The sequence below is a fragment of the Octopus bimaculoides genome, chromosome 11 (genome assembly GCF_046866305.1).
Source record: "Octopus bimaculoides isolate indiv1 chromosome 11, ASM4686630v1, whole genome shotgun sequence".
Lineage (NCBI taxonomy): Eukaryota > Metazoa > Mollusca > Cephalopoda > Octopoda > Octopodidae > Octopus > Octopus bimaculoides.
In genome coordinates, this window is record NC_142938.1 from 23670196 (window position 1) to 23692365 (window position 22170).

At 31.9% G+C, this 22170-nt stretch overlaps 1 protein-coding gene across 3 annotated transcripts in view; it reads left to right on the forward strand.

Annotated features, from left to right (window-relative positions):
• Positions 1–20473, forward strand: part of LOC106877761 (exportin-1) — a 46711-nt gene extending 26238 nt beyond the window's left edge. For all 3 annotated transcript variants that reach the window (XM_089359661.1, XM_089359663.1, XM_089359662.1), the window contains exons 8-26: positions 81–135; positions 542–615; positions 791–949; positions 1808–2005; positions 2631–2769; positions 4355–4458; positions 4967–5044; positions 5141–5297; positions 5606–5769; positions 6895–7029; positions 7270–7374; positions 8841–9026; positions 11136–11258; positions 12468–12539; positions 14986–15061; positions 15582–15809; positions 17172–17334; positions 18336–18432; positions 18913–20473. In XM_089359661.1, coding sequence (XP_089215787.1) covers positions 81–135; positions 542–615; positions 791–949; positions 1808–2005; positions 2631–2769; positions 4355–4458; positions 4967–5044; positions 5141–5297; positions 5606–5769; positions 6895–7029; positions 7270–7374; positions 8841–9026; positions 11136–11258; positions 12468–12539; positions 14986–15061; positions 15582–15809; positions 17172–17334; positions 18336–18432; positions 18913–19059 — 2460 coding nt within the window. In that variant the 3' untranslated portion in view covers positions 19060–20473. The remainder of the gene's footprint in view (positions 1–80; positions 136–541; positions 616–790; positions 950–1807; positions 2006–2630; positions 2770–4354; positions 4459–4966; positions 5045–5140; positions 5298–5605; positions 5770–6894; positions 7030–7269; positions 7375–8840; positions 9027–11135; positions 11259–12467; positions 12540–14985; positions 15062–15581; positions 15810–17171; positions 17335–18335; positions 18433–18912) is intronic.
• Positions 20474–22170: the final 1697 nt, after the last annotated feature.

Sequence of the window (22170 nt, forward strand, 5' to 3'; positions counted from 1 at the left end):
AGAAGAGAGAATATTATTTATTCCATTAATTTATTGAACACTCATTGTTATATTTTAAATATTTTTTTTTTTAAATATAGTTCTTGAATGTACCAATGTTCCGAAATGTAACTCTGAAGTGTCTTACAGAAATAGGTATGTTCACCTCCTATATCTCTACTTATTCCTGAAATACTCTTTTGTAAGAATTTGAATTGCTTTTTTGTAAAACCAGAAGTTCTGTACAAATTAGATAATACTTAAAATATGTTAAATTATCAGATTTATATCCAGAGTACAACCATGTTGCTTTAAATCAAGCAGTAAACTTTAGCATAATGTTTGTGATGTGAGTTTTGAATTATGAACTCTTATGTAACAAAGTGTGGAAAACATTTTACTGAGAGATTGACCCACACTTAAATTACATGTTTTAATATAGAATTTGAATTTAACCAAACTACAATTCAGATTCTTCATGTGTATTGACATCAAGATGCTAAAAGGTTACCAATATCTATGTGAACATTGGTAATTTAAAAATAAATTTTGTGTTCTCTAGCTGCTGTACAAGTTTCCCAATATGATGATCAAGTTACACAGCTATTTACAATAACCATGGAACAGTTAAAACAGGTATTTTACAAGTTATTTATTTAAGTCTTTATATTATTCACTCTTAAATCTTATAATATACTTAAGAACCAGATCTTTTGATTTCATTTATTTTAACTTATATTTGCCAAAATATAAGTGTCTAGAGTTTATAATTAAATTTCTGTGCTTAAGTAAAGTGTATTATATTTTGCAGATGTTGCCCTTAGACACAGTTATCAAAGATGCTTATAGGAAAGGGACTGATGATGAACAAAATTTCATTCAAAATCTTAGTTTATTTTTGTGCACCTTCCTAAAAGAACATGTTCTACTCATAGAACGTAAGAATGAGTATCACAATCTTTTGATACAAGTGAGTAAAAATTATTTTGCTGTATAATTTATACTTAAGTCTTTTATTTTATATATTCATGACGTTGAGAATTTATATATATGGAACATATCTTTAAGCACATTTAGTTCATCTTGTGTTTAGATTTACATAGATGATACTAGTTGATATATCCTGCTTTTTTTGTAAACCTCTTATCTTCTCTGACAAATAGAATTTGAATGAATTTCTATTTCGATAAGAATTAAAACTGTACTCTTTCAAAGAATCATAGTCTTTGATTTGTATAATTTTATCAAAAATCATTTAATTTTTACATTTCAAACTAACTAATGATTAATGAAATATACTGGTCTCGAAATTGGCTTTTTACACATGCATATAACTTAATATCAATAACATGTCTGTTAAGTTTATTTTCTATTCACATGGTTTTGGGTTCAGTCCCACTGCATGGCACTTTGGACAAGAGTCTTCTACTGTGCACCTGACTGACCAAAGCATTGTAAATAGATTTGGTTGACAGAAACTGAAGGAAGCCTGTTGTGTGTGTGTGTGTGTGTTAGTTTCTCCTTACCTTGACAGTGTATGATAACTGTAAAATGTATGTCACCATCATACAAGCAGTGTTATTCATTGCCAGTCTTTAGACATGTTTGAAAACAGATGAAAGTTAATGACAGGAAAGGTGTCTGACATTAGAAAATATGTCTCAACAAATTCTGTCTAACCCATGCAAGCATAGAAAAATGGATGTTAATATAATGATAATGATAATTTATTTGGAAATCAGACTGAAAGTGGCTAAATAATGTTGGGATATTCTGTTTGATATTGATTTTGCTTGTTGCAATGTAAATTTAACTGTTTAATTTGTAGGCTCATCATTACTTGATTCGAATTTCTGAAGTGGATGAAGTGGAAGTATTCAAAGTATGCCTGGAATATTGGAATTCTTTGGCAGCTGATTTGTATCGCGAAAGTCCATTTTCAGCAGGTTCAACACCATTGATGTTTGGTCGATCTCATGGTGAAATACCCATTAGGAGACAATTCTATATGTCAGTGCTCTCCCGAGTAAGTTATTGTTTTTCTTTGAAATATTATAAAACCAATCCATCACCACATTAGTATTTTAGCTTCACTTGGAGAGGTTTTAATTCTTTTCTAACCAGAGTTAGCTGTTTAACAAGCAGTCATCACTATTGAATTTTGATAGTTGTGTTTATGCTTTTGTATACGATTGAAGTAAAATAAGCTACAACTAACTAGGAATTAAATTAAAGTAATTCACTGCACACATGTGTGCATCTCTGCGATGTAGGACCCCCCCCCCCCCTCCCAAAAAAAAAAACCTAACAGCTTTTGTTAGGCTTTCTGACTGGCAAAATTCCATTGCAATTTAAAGTCATGAAAACTAGAGATCACAGATCAGTTTTGCTGACGTACTTGACAAGTAAGTGTGATTCGAACTTAGGCTCAAGTCTATCAGAACAAATAGAATCAGTACTACTAGAAATATATATGTGAGTGGTGTTACAGTGATATACACATTAGCAGAAAGTTGCCCAGGGCTGTTCCAGTGTTGACACTATGAACAGCATTTAAGAAATCTGTATGAGAATTCATCTTCAATTAAGATATCCCAATTACCTAGATCATTAACTCATTGGATTTAGCTGTTTTATGTTATTATTTTAAGGTACGAGCTGTCATGATTTCTCGAATGGCAAAACCAGAAGAAGTGCTTGTTGTAGAAAATGAACAGGGTGAAGTTGTTCGTGAGTTTATGAAGGACACCGACTCCATCAATCTATACAAGAATATGAGGGAGACATTAGGTAAGTACTTTGTTTTATGAAAGTGAGATATTGTTTTTTACTTTGTTGGTTGTGGCTATTAAAGGATATTTTTTATTTAGTGATATATCTTGATTTTACTTATATTATATTATTTACACAACTTGGAAATAAGTGGAGTAGCAGAAATGTATTCAGCTAATATTTTGCATGTTTAGTTTCGTCACTTAGTATTCTGAGGCTTGAATACGAATAAGATTTTTGGTTTTTAATCTTTAAAGTAAAATACCAATCGTGTAATGGATATTTTCAATCAATTATATCCTCTTAACTGCAAATTTGTAGTCTTGTAATCAATGTGTGGAAACAATATTTCTTTTTTATTTTGTGTTATCTTTTTATATTTCCACTTTATTTATAATTAACATTTAAATATATTTGTTTAACCCTTTAGCATTTAAACCAGCCATATCTGGCTCAAGTATTATGTGTGTTTTATGTACAGACTGACCATGTTCAGCTTCTCACACCTTCCCTATAATGTCGTACTAAAAATAAACAAGTACATCATCAAAATCTCAATTGCAAATAGATAATGCACGATTAATTCAAAACAGTGGGAATCCAACCATAGAAACCATGCCACAACAGACAGTTGGAGTCTGGACAACTTCCTGCTAGCCAGCTCCACGTAAAACTGTCCAACTCCTGCCAGCATGGAAAATGGACGTTAAATGATGATGATAATGAATGGGAATAAATAAGGATTATATTTAACAGAGTAATATGAATGGTAAAGGGTTAATGATTAATCACTCATTTTTATCAATTCAATATCAGTTTACTGATTGTATTTTTTGCAACAATAGTTTCATTGTCTGTAGTTGGGCCATTTTAATTTGTTACAAATGAATTATGGTTAAAAAGTTTGCTTTACAACAATATGGTTCTGTGTTTGGTCACATTGTTTGTATATATATGCTTGTGAGTGTGAGTGAGAGAAATTTCTGTGTATAGAGGCAAGATATGCCAGAATTAGTTGTTCAAATGAAAGTGCTTTGTGATATTTAGTTCCAGCCAGGTTACACCTCTTATGTTAACTTTGCTTTTCTTTTCCTTATAAGATAACATCTCACAATAAAATTCTTGTTTCAACAATTTCGTGTGTGTGTACCATGTTGGCATGGAAAGCAAATATAAAACAAGGGTGATATATAGATAGATAGATAGAAAGAAAGGCACATGGCTTAGTAGTTAGAGCATCGGGCTTACAATCATGAGGTAGTGAGTTTGATTCTCGGACCAGGCTGTGTTGTGTTCTTGAGCAAGACACTATCTCATGTTGCTCCAGTTCACTCAGCTGTAGGAATGAGTTGTGACATCACCGGTGCCAAGCTGTATCGGCCCCTTTGCCTTTCCCTTGGATAACATCAGTGTCATGGAGAGGAGAGGCTGGCATGCATGGGTGACTGCTGGTCTTCCATAAACAACCTTGCCGAGACTTGTGCTTTGGAGGGGAACTTTTTAAGTGCAATCCCATGGTCATTCATGATCAAAGAGATTTTAATAGATAGATGCAGTTCACTTTTAATTTTTCTATGCTATTATGATTTTTTTTCTTCTTCAGTTTACCTCACTCATTTAGATTATGTGGATACAGAGAATATAATGACTGACAAGCTTCACAATCAAGTAAATGGCTCAGAGTGGTCATGGAAAAATTTAAATACGGTTAGTTACTTAATGTGATGTTTTTATTGATGTAGTTATATTTTATTCAAGGAATAGAACCTTAATTGAAGATTATATTTCTTATATACACTATCGATCACATATGCTCAGTGTATGTGCTTTGCTTGTTTGCCTGTAGACTGTGATTTGGTGTGGTGGGGATGACTCCCTCAAAGTGCTGGGTGTTTATGACTTTCAAGTGTTTTGACACCCGGCAGTTTGAGGGAGTCATCCTCACCATGGTAAATCGCAGCTGACCGGCAAACAAGCAAAGCACATCATTGAGTATGTGTGGTTGAAAATGTTTACAACACTAGCATTGCATCTAATTCATATTTGAATACATTTCTTATATTTCTGTGTATAAGATTTGTCTTCTGTGCATGATATGCTCTCCTCTTTCTCCCTTTTACACACTCAGTAGTCTTTCTCTACTTATTCCTCATATCAATACTCTACCTGTGTTTTGTATATTTATGAATATTAAATAAATGTTTTTTTATTACAGCTTTGTTGGGCTATTGGTTCAATTAGTGGTGCTATGTATGAGGATGATGAGAAACGGTTTTTGGTTACTGTAATCAAGGTTAGTCTTTGTTATTTGTAATTGGTCCTCTAATGATTAATATATTTATGTATTTAGTTGTTTGCAATTATCTGACTCCTGTTCTTGTGGCTGTAGGATCTCTTGGGATTGTGTGAACAAAAACGAGGCAAAGACAATAAAGCCATTATTGCATCGAATATCATGTATGTTGTTGGACAGTACCCCCGATTCCTTCGAGCACACTGGAAATTTTTAAAAACAGTGGTTAATAAGCTGTTTGAATTCATGCATGGTAATTATATTTAAATTCGTTTTTTTTTTTTATTAAATAGAGTAAAAAAATTTGATTTGGGCAATAGTATGTCTGTTTAAATATATGAAATTTTATATGTTGTTATTGTTGAAAAAAGATTAAAATTGATAATTTTTTCTGGTCTGTGGTTAGCAAAATTGCATTGACTGAAAGTTTAAATTTTAAAATTTAAACTTTTCATTCAGTTATTAGAATATTAATAGCAATAGTATTTTTCTTTGTCTCATGTATTTGTAAGAAAGTATCATTTTTCTAATTTTTACAACTGTAATAATTTCTCTTTCTAGAAACACATGATGGTGTACAGGATATGGCTTGTGATACATTTATTAAGATAGCTCAAAAATGTCGCCGCCATTTTGTTCAAGTTCAAGTTGGAGAAGTTATGCCATTTATTGAGGAAATCTTAGCCACTATCAATACTATAATTTGTGACCTTCAGCCTCAGCAGGTAATTACACCTTTTGGATTGTGTCAATATATTTTTAATGCATATATGTGTGTGTGTATATATATATATATATATATATATATATATATATATATATATATATATATATATATATATATATATATTAATATTTAGTAGAAGTAATAGAGTGACTCAAAGTCTGAGAGTTTTGTTCATTGGCACTTACCAAACTAGTGCCAATGCACGAAGCCCTTGGACCTTGAGTCACTCTGTTACTTCTGCTAAATATTAATAAGAATATACACATACTCATATTCTGTGTTGTATTTTTCCTGTTTGCATCAGCATACCTGTGGATAATGATGGTGTTGATTATTGTTATTAACTTTGTCCATTTTCCATACTGGCATGGATTAGATGGTTTGACAGGAGATGGCAAGGCCAGAAGTTGCACTAGGTTCCATAGTCTATTTTGGCTTGATTTCTATTGCTGGATGTTCTGCTTATGCCAACCACTTTACAGAGTGTATTAGGTGCTTTTTATGTGGTACCATGGCCTGTGTTTTTTATACAGCATCATCACCAGTGGTTTTTATGTGGAACCACACGCACATGCACACATATAAATGAAACATTGTAATAAATCAAATCATGAATTTGTATTACTTGAAATTCTTAAATTCACAATCCTAAATTAGAGTTTTCAAATTGCTGTTAACCTTAATAATAAGTTTTTTTTGTTGTACTTTAACATTTTCGTCCTCACTTGTATGGATGGATGGCCTGGTGTTAAAATATTTTGACTAAAATATTTAATCTCATTGCATATTGTGTTTAGATATGCAATCTTTTTGGGTCACACTCACTACTGTTTCCATTTACTACTGTACCAGTACAAAAATGCAATAGTTTTTACTAATTTAATGTCTCTCTTTAATAATTTAATTTATCCTAGCTTTGAGATAATTCCATCTGAACTCTGTAAACCTTTTAATTATATATCTGCCTTACTATTTGACATTCAGTGATTGTTCTCATATGTTGTGCTGCCAGGTAAATAGAGCAGGGGATATGTTTGGATATATGGCTAATAATATATTTAGCAAGATAGCTCAAAAGATGTCATTAATATTATTTTTCATACTAATCTTAATGTTTTTCTAGGTTCATACATTTTATGAAGCTGTTGGATTAATGATTAGTGCACAAATAGACCAAGTTCCCCAGGATCATTTGATAGAAAGGTATATGTTGTTACCCAATCAAGTATGGGATGGTATAATCAACCAGGCAACACAGGTAAATACTTGCTACTGTCAGTGAGAACTGATATAATCCATAGAATTAATTTTAAAAATTGTTGATTACAAATTTATTGTAATTCCATTTCAAGAATTTGCTGTTTGTTGAACATTATGCATGCTGTTCAGTAACATATGTAGGTGCATTATTTAGAAATATTTTTTGAAATAACTCTGATGTTTTGAAATTGATATAAAATGAAGTAAAATTTCGAACATTTACTTTTTCCTTTTTTAGAATGTAGAAGTTCTAAAGGATCCTGATGCTGTGAAACAACTTAGTAATATTTTAAAAACGAATGTTCGAGCATGTAAGGCTTTAGGGCATCCATATGTGTTACAGGTTGGTATAATAGTTTAATTTATATACAAAGTGCATTCCAGAAGTTTTCATGTGAGACATTTATTAATTTCAAAGAAGTACAAAACTCTACCGAGTAGGATCCTCCAACTTTAATGCACTTTCTGTAGTCTTCCAGTCACTTTGTGAACGCCTCCATGAAGGTCCTCCAAAGTGAAGGTGTCCAGGACCCTTGTCACAGCCTCCTTTATCTTCAAAATAACTTCCCATCTCTGTCAAGTAGTTGGTTACCAGAATACTTGTCATTGAGCATCCTGGGAACAAACTTTGCTCAAATTTTGCGCATGTTCAGATCTTCATGAATAATTCTGTGTATAGTTGCCACACCAACTCCAAACTGTATCTTATTGTCTTTATAGACACATGATTGTCTTCATCCAGAAAATTTTGAATTTTCTCAACCATCTTTGACAATCTGATGTCCCTCTCCCTTCTACACCTCTTCTCATCATCTCTTACCTCCTCTCAAACCATCTTTGGAACTGTTGTGCCAGCAAAAAAGTTAATCCATATTCAGCCTTGGAGCATTTCATAAATTTCTGTAGTGTTTTGCCCAGTTTAACACAAAACTTTATTTCATATTGAGCTTCCAAATGTCCTGGCTGCATTCTGCAAACAAGTCAGTTGTGACAAGCAGTGTTTAATAGAGTGTATTCAATGTGCTGTTACAACTGTCTACTTCAATTTGAAATAGCAAAAGTTGGCAGGTCAGTTTATCAGATGTATAGTTATGTACTAAAATTAGAATAATCTAGAAAAGTTATAACTGCCTCTCCTAAAACAAAAAAAAAGAGTTTCAAGACTTCTGGAATGCACGTCATACATCTACTTTCTGTGTCCATTACACCATTATAAGTTCCAACAGTACAACTAACTGTTTCACGGATTTTATTTCATTGTTCACATCTTGATTTTGTTTATAAGGCTGGAAATTCTTCTTGTTACTAACTCTTACCTGTTTTTTCAAGTAAGGGATATTTTTTCATTTCTTCTCACAAGAATTAGGGATAAACAAGGTATTGTTTATTGGTGACATAGACATGTCATCACCATTTCATTCCAGTGTTGTCATGCATGACATTTAGACACCCTCATACATAATGGGTTTCTATATAGTTCTGTTTACCAACTCCACTTACAAGCCATTGGTCAACCCAAGGCTCCAGTAGAAAGACACTTGCTCAAGGTGCCATGCAGTGGGATAGAGCCTGAAACCATGTTTATGAAGCAAACTCCATATCTATGCAGCTATGCCGTTTCTATATTCATAAACTGAATTATGTTATGCCTATAAAGACTTCAAAAAAATAGTTATAAGATTTTTTTTCTTGTGTCTTTTGTGTACTAGTTACAGATGTGATAAATTTTAAGAAAAAGCTTATTTTTTGTAATTGAAATGCTACTGAACTCCCCTGTTATTAAAAAATTGGATTAAAATTTACTTTCAGCTTGGACGAATTTATTTGGACATGCTTAATGTTTACAAAGTGATGAGTGAAAATATTAGCAGTGCAATTGCTACAAATGGAGAGAGTGTTACAAAACAGCCTCTCATCAGAAGTATGCGAACAGTAAAGAAAGAGACCCTCAAGCTAATTTCTGGTTGGGTCAGTCGATCTGCAGATCCACAAATGGTAAATACGTTCTCCTCTATAGAAACCTACTTTACTGTAAATAGGAATTCTTTTCCTGTATAATTTATGAACTTGTTTGCTATATTTTAACACACAGCAGTTGTTGTGGTTGTTGTTGGGTATCCTATCTTTTTGTTCCTTGCTTAGCTATAGCCTAGCTGATCTATATCATTTAACTCTAGTATTGAAAGCAGCCATATCCAGCCCAAATATTTTACCTGTTTTATATTCAAACCAGCCAGATCTGGCCTCTTGTACCTTCCCTACAATATCATTCTAAAAATAAATAATTATGTCATTGAAATCTTGTAGCTTCAATGTGATGCAAGTTAAAGCCATTTCTGCGATTATAAATGTGATTGTAAATACTATGAAATTTTCATCAACACATTTATTTCAATGGCGAGCTGGCAGAAACGTTAGCATGCCGGGCGAAATGCTTAGCGGTATTTCGTCTGCCGCTACGTTCTGAGTTCAAATTCCGCAGAGGTCGACTTTACCTTTCATCCTTTCGGGGTCGATTAAATAAGTACCAGTCATGCACTGGGGTCGATGTAATCGACTCAATCTGTTTGTCTGTCCTTGTTTGTCCCCTCTGTGTGTAGCCCCTTGTGGGTAGTAAAGAAATAACATTTATTTCAATGTCTGAAGTGGAGTTTGAATGGTTTTTTTTTTTGTAATTAATATTACTTCAGTACGTAGTGATTTCAGCTTGGGAAGACTTACAGTTGGAGACTTTACAAAATGTAAAGAAAATAAAAAAATAACTGTGGCTAGTTTTTGGATAAGGTATAGATATTTCTGAATTTGGATTGCAAAAGTGATAGAGATCATCAGCAGGCCATTCAGAATATGATGGTGCCATGGTCATACAATATAATGCAAATGCATATCCCTAATTTTATTGAAAATACATAATTGTAGATCATTGGAATTTAACCCTTTAGCATTTAATCCAGCCATATCTGGCCAAAATAATCTACTTGTATTATCTTCAAACTGGCCAAATTCAGCCTCTCACACTTATCCTACAATATTCTAAAAATAAGCAATCATGACATTGGAATATCAAAGCTATAAGGTAAGGCATGACTAATTCATATCAATGTGAATAAACAAGCATTACATCATCATCATACATCCATCTTCCATGCATGCATGGTAGGACGGTTGACAGGAGCCAGCCATGTAGAATAACTACTCTAGGCTACTGTATCTGTTTTGGCAGGGATTTTACTGCTGGAAGTTCTTCCAAACACCAACCACGTTACAGTGTGGACTGGATGCTTTTAATGTGGCACCAGCACTGGCAGGGTAACCAAGTAACTCACAAGACATGGAATTAGGACAGGGGCAGAGCATTTGAGGAGGGGAACTTGTCTCAGTGCATGAAAGGTTAGTGTGACAAAGACAGAGAAACAGAAGCAGGTGATCCAATATCAAATGATGAAAGGCTAGAGTGTAACAGAAATAGAGAGGCAGAAATAGCTGTCTTGCTATAGAGGAGATACATGGTTACCCAGTGAGAGAGAAAAAGAGATAGAGAGTGAGAGAGAGGTACAAGAAAGAGGCCAGAAACAAATGTGCTGATATAAAGGTGATACTTGGTTACTTAGTCAGAGGGAGAGCAAGAGAAGGGGAGAGAGAATGAACAAAAGGATAGCAGGAAACAGCATAAGTGTAAGAGAGAGCAGAAGAGACTTGGTGTAGTGCTAGGGTATACTCACAAGTAACAAGAATATGAGCATTGAACCTAGTTAGAAAAATAGGGTGTGGGTGTTGTAATTTCATATTTCATAGAAAATGCCCTTTGATAGTAATGCTTCTGATTAAAATGTTTATATTTAAATTAAAATTTTCACTGAAATCTTGCACTCCAAACATTTGTTAAGTAAGCCTATAAATGAAAAAAGTTAATTTCTGATTGTTTTGAAAATTGAAGTACATGTCAGCTATACACTGACATAAGCTTCAATCGTACAGGTGTGATGATAATTCTTTTTTATTTAAGATTTAAATCAATTGTGCTAAGTTAATTTTTTGATTCATTGTAAAAGATTTCTTTCAAAGTGTAGACTCAAATTTTAAAATCTTCCTTTGAAATGTCAGGTTGCTGGTAACTTTATTCCCCCATTGCTGGATGCTGTACTATTAGACTACCAGAGAAATGTACCTGCTGCTCGAGAACCAGAAGTTCTTAGTACCATGGCCACTATAGTTAACACTTTAGCGGTAAATATTTTTCTTTTATTTATTCTTGTACAGCTGTTTGTGCTGTAGCAGCATATATCTTTACTTTATTAAAATGTACCAAAACTGATTGTAAGATAAAGTTAGAATACAGAAAACTACATTTATTGGCATTTACTAAAATTTCTTTAGTAAATTTTTCTCTTCTGCAGTTTCATTTTAGTAACTCTCCGATGCCTATTTCTTTGGATCTGCACATCATTAAATTTTTTATTTTATTGTTTCTGAGCTTCACTTATTCTTGCATGTATTCATATTGCATCTGTCATGTGAGATACTGAATTATCTTCATTATTTCCCTTTTTATTTTTACCTTTCTAAACAAAAACCTGACTACCACCTTCTTTGTGTGTGTAATATATTCAGTTGATACTTCTGTTGATCTTGATGTATGAGGTTCCCACAGCCTGACTGTTAGACTACCCAGTCACATTTTTTGGGAATGCTGGTAGCAGAAAGTTGGTGCAAATGTTTGCCACAAACTTAGGCTTTTCTATTACCTTCTCATCTCCTGGTTGAGTTAACTTCATCATGGTTTGGAATCTAACCTACCCTGGTAGCCTAAACGTGCACCTGTGTACCAAACCAGAAATTATTAAGCCCACATACTTAATGGCATTTACTGTGTGTGTGTGTGTGTGTGTGTGGAGAAATTGTAGTTATATCCCTTAGTGTGACATGCTTTTGCACAACTGCATTGATTGTAAAAGTAATTTGTTGGGTTTTTCTACTGAAAAAAAATTAAAATAATAATTATACATATTGATATATAATTGCATGAAAACTCTTGAGTTTAGTTAATGGAATCTTTAAGTAGTATATACACTTGAGTTTGTGATTCACTTTAGACTATTTAATTATTATGAATTTGCTTGTTTATAGGGTCACATTTCATGAAATTCTGCAAATTCTAATAGAAAGATTGGAATCAGTTTCAGTAAGGAATATATGAACTGAACAACTGATCTGCTTTATAAGTGAATGCTTATCAATCATAAACTTTTTAAATATTTCCAATTCCATAAATGATATTCCTTCTCTTCAAAAAGCATTAAGCTTATGTTTGTAAATATCTCATTTAGTTAATTAAAGGTAACAAAAAAAAATTTAACAACTCCTAATTATGTAAGCTGAACTTTTTATTATTCATAAATGTATATTGATTATAATATTGCTTTAAATATTTTCTAGAGCCATATAACAGAAGAAATTCCTCAAATATTTGATGCTGTATTTGAATGTACTCTAGATATGATTAACAAGGTTTGTATTGTTAAAAATTTGTCATTTTATGAAATAATAAACTCAGCTTAAAATTTTGAAAGTATACTAACTATTAGTATTTTCATTATTATAATAATTACATTGTGTAACAAAATTGAAATATTTTTTTGTCTTTGGCCAGTAAGTGTTATTTCTTATTTGCTTCTATCTAGAAATTAAAAGAAATGACAACTATTCCCTTCAAACTTTGCTTTTGTGACCTGGACTTATTTTCCATTATATTTCAGACAGCTTCAGCACTGAGTTGCTGAAGCAGAAATATTGTTATAGTAAATATTCTGCTCAATAATTCAGATTTGCTTGTCAGTTGCTTGACCATAACCACTTGAGCATGTCCTTTAGTGGCTGACAATATGTGCATCTCTGATCATGAGCAGGAGTTGTTGGAGAGCATCATAGCCATGTGTTGAGAGGGTTTTTTGGGGTTTGAATAAATGTAACAAAAGCAAAGTTGGAAGGAAATAGCCATTTTCCATACTTTCTATGGGTAAGCAAATAGGAAATAACAGTTGCTACTCAAGGACAAAAATCATGTTATACAATGTTATCATTAATTTCAAAGTAGTGAATATGCTCTTTTGTGTCTCTTAGCAAGAGATGTTTTTGAAGGACAACATTGAGATGACTCCGATCAGTGCTATTCTCCTTCATTGAAACCCTCAAAGAATAGAATACAGATATACATACACATGTCCCTACTCTACATTCCAAGTTCATATTCTACTGAGATTGATTTTGAGTTTCATTCTTTTGGGTTGATAAATATTTGCCAATCAAGCCCTGAAGTCAGCTTAAAAATGACACCTTCTCAACCCAATGTTTTTATTTTTATTTAGTGCCTGTGTTATAAAATTATTATTGTTATTAATAATAATAAGCTGGTGAGCTAGCAAATTGTTAGCACACTGGACAAAATGCAGTGGCATTTCGTCTGTCTTTATGTCCTGAGTTCAAATGCTGCAGAAGTTGAAAGCCTTTCATCCTTTTGGGGTTAGTGAAATAAGTACCAGTTGAGCACTGTGGATGAAGTAATTGACTAACCATACTCCCCAAAATTTCAGGCCTCTTTGTCAAACTGTAACCTTTCATCCTCTGACACAAGTTCCCCTCCTGAAATGCCTTGCCACTCTCATAATTCCTTGTCTTGCAAGTTACTTGGTTACCCTGCCAGTGCTGATGCCATGTTAAAAGCATCCAGCCCACACTAACGTGGTTGGCGTTTGGAAGGGCATCCAGCTGTTAAAATCATGCCAACACTAACTTTGTCTGTGCTAGTGCCACGTAAAAAGCACTGAGTCCACTCTGCGGAGTGGTTGGTGTTACGAAGGGAATCTAGCCGTAAAATCCCTGCCAAAACAGACAGTAACTTAGAGTAGTTTTTCTACCTGGTTGGCTCCTGTCGGCCGTCCTACCTTGCATGCATGGAAGATGGATGTTAAATGATGATGATTATTAAGGTGGCGAAGTCCTTTTTTTTATGCAAATTTTCAATGGGGTATAGCTGTGAAAAGAGCCCAGAACAATGGGTAATACCCTCTACAAAATGGGTGGGGGAGAAAAGTTGCCAACAGGTGGCTACACAAAATTCAACTCTATACTTTAAAGAGTGTCTCCTACTTTCAACTTGGACTGACCAAAGCCTCAGGAGTGAATTTCGTAGACGGAAACTGAAAGAATCCTGTCGTATATATGTGTGTATGCTTATCCCCCACCACCATCGCTTGACAACTGATGTTGGTGTGTTTGCGTCCCTGTAACTTAGCTGTTTGGCAGAAGAAACTGATAGAATAAGCACCAGGCTTACAGGGAATAAGTCCAGGGGTCGATTACTTTGACTAAAGCATGGTCAAATGACTGAAACAAAAGAATAAAAGAATACCGTACCACTAAACCAAGAAGGTTCTTTGAATATGTATGATGTATTTTAAGGCTAAATAGTAATTCTGTTTACGTTTGCATAACAGATTTTTTTTTGGTTGGATTATATAGTTATCAGTTTTACACGGCTTTCGATATTCTGTAAGTGTCACAATTTCTCATGGCATCAGCACACAATTTACAGATGCTTACATTTTTTATTTCCTGTGAAGTTTTTACAGGTTCAGCTAGTTATTATTATTTTTTTCTTTTTTCTGTCCCTGATTTCAGTTTATCAATAAATGATAGAAATTGTAGACCCATACTAAATGTAGTGTCTCTCAGTAAATGACAGAAACTGTAGAGAGCTACACTGAATAACATACACTATTCAGTTATATTCTTTTTATATTCTGAGTTAATTTTCTCTTTCATTCCTTTATGGTTGATAAAATAGAACCCTGTCGTGTAATGGAGTGAATTAAATAAACCATTCTATTTTCTGTAATGGATGTCTATGTATTAATATAGCAGATCACTATTAATTTATTACCCGGTTTTCTTTTAGGATTTTGAGGAATTCCCAGAGCACAGAACCAACTTTTTCTTATTATTACAAGCAGTCAATTTCCACTGTTTCCAAGGTAAGAAAGTCTTTATTTTTAACTTAAATGTTGATTAACATACAATCAAGAAAACTAGTGCCTTAAAATAATTCCATAGAAACCTCTAGATAATGAATATTATACTTGTTGGGAGTAATTTATTAAGTAAAAATTAACGTAACTATTACTGTTTCGCTAAAATCTCTAAACTCTTTCATTTCACTATCATTTCTAATGACAGTAGAACCACCTGTGTATTACAGTAAATATTTAAAACGATAATTTTGATAAGATTTTCTAAATTAATGAATTTCTTTTATTGGAATATTAAACCAGTGTTTGATGTACATCAACTGACAGTTGTTTATTGGTATCTTGCATTGTCATTCAACAAGACTTTGAGATTTTGTGTGTGTACATATGTGGTGTTAATAAGAATATAGGATGGTCTTGGGTGGGTCAGTATTGAAAGGGCCAAATGCTTTTCATTTTATATATTTTTTTTTTGCTTTGCAGTTGAGATTTCTTATTTATTTTGTTATTTTTTTTTTGTTTCCAGCTCTATTGGATATTCCTCCAGCTCAATTCAAATTGGTGTTGGATTCAATTATCTGGGCTTTCAAGCATACAATGAGGAATGTGGCCGATATTGGGCTTGATATACTTTATACGTTGTTGCAAAATGTAGCACAACATGAAAATGCAGCGCAAAGTTTCTACCAAACTTATTTTACAGATATCTTACAACATATATTTTCAGTTGTTACAGATAGTTCACATACTGCTGGTAAGTGGCACCTAGTTTATTAAAATTGTTCTTAAAACTTCTATCCCTCTTTTGACCAAATCTACTTGGCGTTTTTTTCTTCATATTTCTTAACCCTATTGTTACCATATTTCCTTTGGAATACATTGCCTTTGTTTCAATTAATATATATATATATATATATATATATATATATATATGGCACGTAAAAGGCACTATCCAAACGTGATCGATGCCAGGCTTGCCTGACTGGCTCCTGTACCAGTGGCACATGAAAAGCACTTGTTACATTCTCGGATTGTTTGCCGTTAGGAAGGGCATCCAGCTGTATTATCATTGCCAGATCAAATTGGAGCCTGGTGCAACTGCTGGTTCTCCAGAACTCGGTTAAACCATCCAACCTATGACAGCTTGGAAAACGGACATTAAACAATGATGATCTAGGTGAAAGTGGCAAATATAGCCCATTTGAATCAACCTACTTTTTGTGTGCATGAATTGGTGGGGAATTACAGCTGTGAGAAGATGAGAAGAAACCTTTGGTAGTGAGAATCGTCTAGGATCTGTGGTGTCCTTTGGAATGTTATTCAAAAGTCATATAATTTTGTATACTTTGACTTTCTTATTCTTGCTTGTTAGATTTCAGTTTAAACATTCTCACTTCTGTAAACCACTCCTTGTAATATTACCTCATGCGTCACCCTTGTGGTAAATAAAATAAAAAAATAAAATATTAGCAGTGGACAGTGGATTGGCATGTTCATTAGAGCGTCAGACAAAATACTTTGTAGTATTTCTTTGGTTCTGCAACTCCTTCTGAGGCTAACTTTATTTTTCACCCTTCTTGTGGAGTTGATTGTTTTCACCATGCTTAAGATAAACCTTTTAGTTTTAGAAGTATGTTTTTACAGCTTGCTGTTGTTATTAATGCAAACTGTTCTTTCATGATGTGGAATTGATAGTTCTTTTCTAACTAGTGAAACTGTTGTCTAATACAGTGTTTCTCATCAAAGGCGAGGGTGTAAGCATTGAAAAGAAGGTAGACATATTGCTGTTTCATAATTTTAAGTTGGTTTTAAAACTTTTTTAACTTGTCCAAAACCATGGTGAAGAAGAAGGATTATATAGAGGCAAACTCTATTTTTTCGCATTAATAAAGTGTGGAGTGGATTTCACCAATGTTTTTTGTTGGGAGTGGTGGTGGTCGTAGTTTTCCATTAAAGAACTGCTGGACTAATTAGGCATGAATCTTTACAGATTAAGTTTTTTTTTTAATTTTTACTGAGTTAAATCTTTTGTAGTTGATTAATAAATGCAACTTGTTTATTGATATTACATTTTTGTAATTGCTTATTGATATGTAAATGTTTTTTTGTTTTGTAGGTTTGACAATGCATGCAACTATTCTTGCTTACATGTTTAGCTTGCTTGAAGCAAATAAAGTCACAGTTTCTTTGGGGCCTAATATACAAAATACACAAAATATTACGTACATTCAACAATTTTTGCTGAATCTTTTAAAGGCAGCTTTCCCTCACTTAAATGAGTAAGTAAAAAGATTTAAAATTACATTATATGGCTAGATGTTTATGAAGGCTGTACAGCCTATAACATTTTCCCAAGTGGTTTCATGTTTAAAATATTTTTATGTGAATGGTTTTATTCTTAAAATGGAAGGTAATTTTTGTAATTTGCAGAAACATTTGGAAATTACAAAAATTATCTTCCATTTGATTGAATATTACAAATGTGTATATCGTTGATGATTTTCTTACATCTTGCTATATTCTGGTAGCTTAAAGGTTTTGTTCATTTTGAACTGCTGAAAATTATGGTTGCACAAACTATGTGGCTTAATTAAACAATATTCATTTTATACCGGTATATGGTTTGATAATTTTATACCAGTAAATGGTTATGATAAAAAAATATATACTTATTTTCATGTTCCAATAAAACATAGGAATCTGTATGTATATATATATATAGTGAATATTTACAGTCAAATTATTTTGATTTCTTTCTGTTATGTTTATCTATTAACCTACCATTTTTATGCTAGGAAGAAAACAGAGCTGATCCCTTCAAGAATAGATATATTTTGTCTGTTGAGATTTTTTTTTACAGAATAATACCTTTATTTTCTATTTTGTGAATAGGGTTCCTTTTTTTTAAGTACTGAAACATCAGCAGTCTTTGTCTTCAAATATGCACAGACAGAATGTAGAAATTTTTTTAATTATATTTCCACATCAGCATGATTTAAAATCAGCTGTTTTAGGATTGCAGTTTAAGTTTGAACCTTTTCAGATTATAAATCATATTTTAAGGGTTACATCATGGATAAATTTTGACTTTTAGTGTCTCGTACCATGTTGAGATAGCACCAACTTGTTATAATTCTGTCATTCTTAAAGAATGCTAGAATTCAACCATTATGGAGGTTATGGTGTGTCTTTGATAGCTGAACATATCGATTAAGTTTCTACTTTCTTCAGTGGATATAATATATGTACATTTGTAATGCATGGTTAATATTTATTTCAGGCCCCAAATCAAAGTTTTCATTGATGGCTTGTTCAGTTTCAATCAGGATATCCCAGCTTTTAAAGAACATTTGAGGGATTTCTTGGTGCAGATACGTGTAAGTTAAATTTTATATTTATTTAATCATTACCAATTCTGTTTTTCAAATCTTGTTTTGACCCTTTTAATACCAGCTTGCTTTAAGACTGATCCTAGTTCTGCAATATAAATTTCCTATTCTAAAGTTACTTAAGTTAAAAACCTACCATAAAAATTCTGTGTTAATGTATATCTCAAACATGAACTTAATAATGACTAAATTATTTTACTAAATTCTTCATTATTTTAAAAATTAAATTGAAACAAAAGCAGTGTTTTTGAACAGCAATATATGGCAATGGAACATTCAAAATTTTCAAATTTTACAATATCTCTAGTTTTAGCAAACCTGCATCAAAACATCATCAAGAAATAGTGTAATTTAGATTAGTTATTTCTCAGAAAGGATTTATTCTTTGTAGAATAATTAATTGATCTGTGGCTTTTGTTCATAACACACTTTATCATGGAGTTTTTTATTGTTAATTATTTAAAATAGGAATTTGCTGGTGAAGACAACAGTGATTTATTTTTGGAGGAACGAGAAGCTTCTATCCGACAAGCTCAAGAGGAAAAACGGAAAATTCAGATGGCAGTTCCTGGTATTATTGGTCCACATGAAATTCCCGAAGAAATGCAAGACTAATCTGAGGAGCATTTGGTCATTTGCTCTTGTGATAGTTTCTCTGGAATCTGGTCTCATTGCCTAATATTGGCTTTAGCTGCTATTCCAAGCAATCCCCCTCTCATCTCTTTATTTCTTTCATTTCACTATATTTTCCTTGTAAGTCTACTGTATTTAATGCAATCACATCTTTTTGTTCTACCATCAACATATAGTTTTGGGTTACAAAACTCCTAGTTCTTATCATAATGTACACGTTCTGTTTTTAAACAAAAACAAAATCACAACTGACTATTGACTAATTGTTCAGTGACATTTGTATACTTCAGCCATTAAACTGGACCATAGAGATTAGTTAAAAAAAGAAAAAGAAAATGAACAAATTGTTTTAGATACATTGCCATGATGTACTCTCTCGTTCTACTTAGGGTCACTATTCATATATGCATAACTTTGGAGTATATTTAAACAATGATCCCTGACTGTTGAAACTTATGAGGAACAAAATTAAGAGTGGTTGAGTATAATGACATATAGTATATGACAATATGCTATATGAGGAATTGAAACTTTCAAATGTTAATGGGTAAAACTTTTTCTTCCTTTCTTTAATTTAACATTATTGATAAGTTAAGAAAGCTGGGTAGATATATTCTTTCATTAGAAATTAAATATTGTCAATTGTTTAGTTTGTATTTTTTTTTTTATTTTGCATTTAATTAATTTTTTAATTTTGCTATTGCTTTACATGAGGTTCTCTTATTTTAAAACATGCTTAATGGAAAATAGGTTTATCATAATACCTTTTCTATGTGGATATGGGACATCGTGAATAATATACCTAGCTAAAGCTAAAATTAATTCCTCTCCCCACAAGAAAAAGAAATTAACCTCTTAGTTCTTTTTTTTTCTCATTTATTAATAAATCTGGCCTTGTAACATTCTATTTTTTTGTGAATGTTTTAATAATGTCTAATGTTTTCTTCATCTTTTCAATCGTTCATTTTTAATTTATTTATCATTTCTCTTTACAATGGTAAAAACATACTTTCACAGAATGTCAGCATTTAGTTGAACTAATCTCACTAGCATGTACTTCTGCCAGTGTTTAATTGCTTCCAACATTTCACACCTATTTTCACCATATATGCCTCCTCATCAACACCTCTAAGCATTTTTGTCCCACATCTTCTGATTCTTTGACCATCTGAAACTTCTCATTATGACCATCACAAAAGCATTTTTTGTAAGAAAATAACAACAAAAGTATAAAAAGAAGTAAAAAAAATAATACTATCTTGTTTTCTTTTCTTATTTTTTCTAATAAAATCTTCAAAATACCAAAAATATAAGAGGGGGAAACTACAAAATTTTTCTTTTGAATCAAAGGAAAAAAGATAAGCAAAATAAACAAATAAACAAAAAGAAAGAAAAACCAAAAGATTACAACATTTTTCTAATCATGTTTTAATTTTTTCACTACTTTCTTAAACATTGTCTTTGAAGAAGAAAAACTGAAAAAAAAGCAAAACAATTTTCATTTTTATATACCCATCTCCAATAATTCATTTCCTTTTCCATTGTGATGTTAAAAGTTGTTATTAAAAGCAAAATTTAGAAATAAACCATAGATATAAGTAAATTATAAAGGATTACTTTAGCAATTTGAAATTAGTAAACATTTAATTGCAATTAACTGAATGGCATTTTTTTTTTTTTACTTGATAAAGCTTAAAAAACATTTCTAAGTCTTCAATTGAGAAAATTCAACCTAAATTTATTGAAACAGTTCTGCTTTGATAACTGATGTTGAATTTTTTTCCTCCTGTTGTAAATTGGTAAATAGTTTTACAATTTAGTAAAATAATAATGAATAATTTTTATATTCTATGTTTTAAATAAATTATTTCCTTGTTTTCTTTTTACGAAACTTGAAACTTGGTCAAGTGCTGTGTTTAGATTAAAGGTGCATCATGTATTTACTCATATGTTGTGAAAAAGGACCAATGCGTTTTTGAATTTCATTTAAGAAAATAAAATAAAATAAAATATTTGATTGGAAACTAGAAATATCTTATTTAGTAGCTTTGGTTTCATTATATATATATATATATATATATATATATATATATATATATATATATATATATACATACATACATACATACATACATACATACATACATACATACATACATACATACATATATATATAAGCTTAGATATACAAGTAGAGCACACAAATGCATAGTTTTATGCACATACGCATTTGCAAGCATACATACAAGACAAAAAGAAATAGTCTTCAAGAATTGAAGCTAGTATACTAACAAATGTTCCCATTTTGAAGTTCTTAAGATATAGATAAATTTACTTTTAGCTATTTATGCTCATATATATATATATATATATATATATATATATATTCCTGAGAGTGAATGTTGAAAGTTTGGGGCCAGTGGTTTAGTATCTAAAAAATTCTTTTTATCATTAATTATTGGGATAATATTTTTTTGTTATTTATTCTTAGACTAAATGAAAGTCTTTGAACCGTAATGAACCCGTTTGTTTAAACACCATAAGGCAAGTATCAGTAAGACTATTCATTGACTCTAAAAGAGTTGTCTAATGTATTAAGTTATCTGTAAAGCTGGTTGAGGGGAAGAAAGTGTTTCATTATAATTTTACTGAAACCCAAACCCACTATAGAATTCAACTATATTCTATTATATTCTTCACTAACAAGTTTAGTTTTGTTGCAAAGATGTATCTTTTTTTTTTTTTTTTTACCTTTCCCCCCAATTATTCTTGTAAATAAACTTTTATTGTGCCACACAATTTTGAAATGAAAGTTAGTTTGATATTTTTTCCTGTCTATATTTCAGCATTCTTTTTTCTTTTGTTCAGCCTTATATTCACAATTATTAAAAAAAAAAAAAATGTTGCTTGCTAATTTGTAATTTAATTTTTGTATTAATCTTGTAAGATTTGTGTATCATCATCATCATCATTTAATGAACATGAATGATGATATTCCCTGTTGACTGGGTTTGGTGGTTCAACAAAATCTAATTAGCCAGAGGACTGCATTGGGCTCCGATTTCTGCTTTGGCATTGTTTCTATGGATAGAT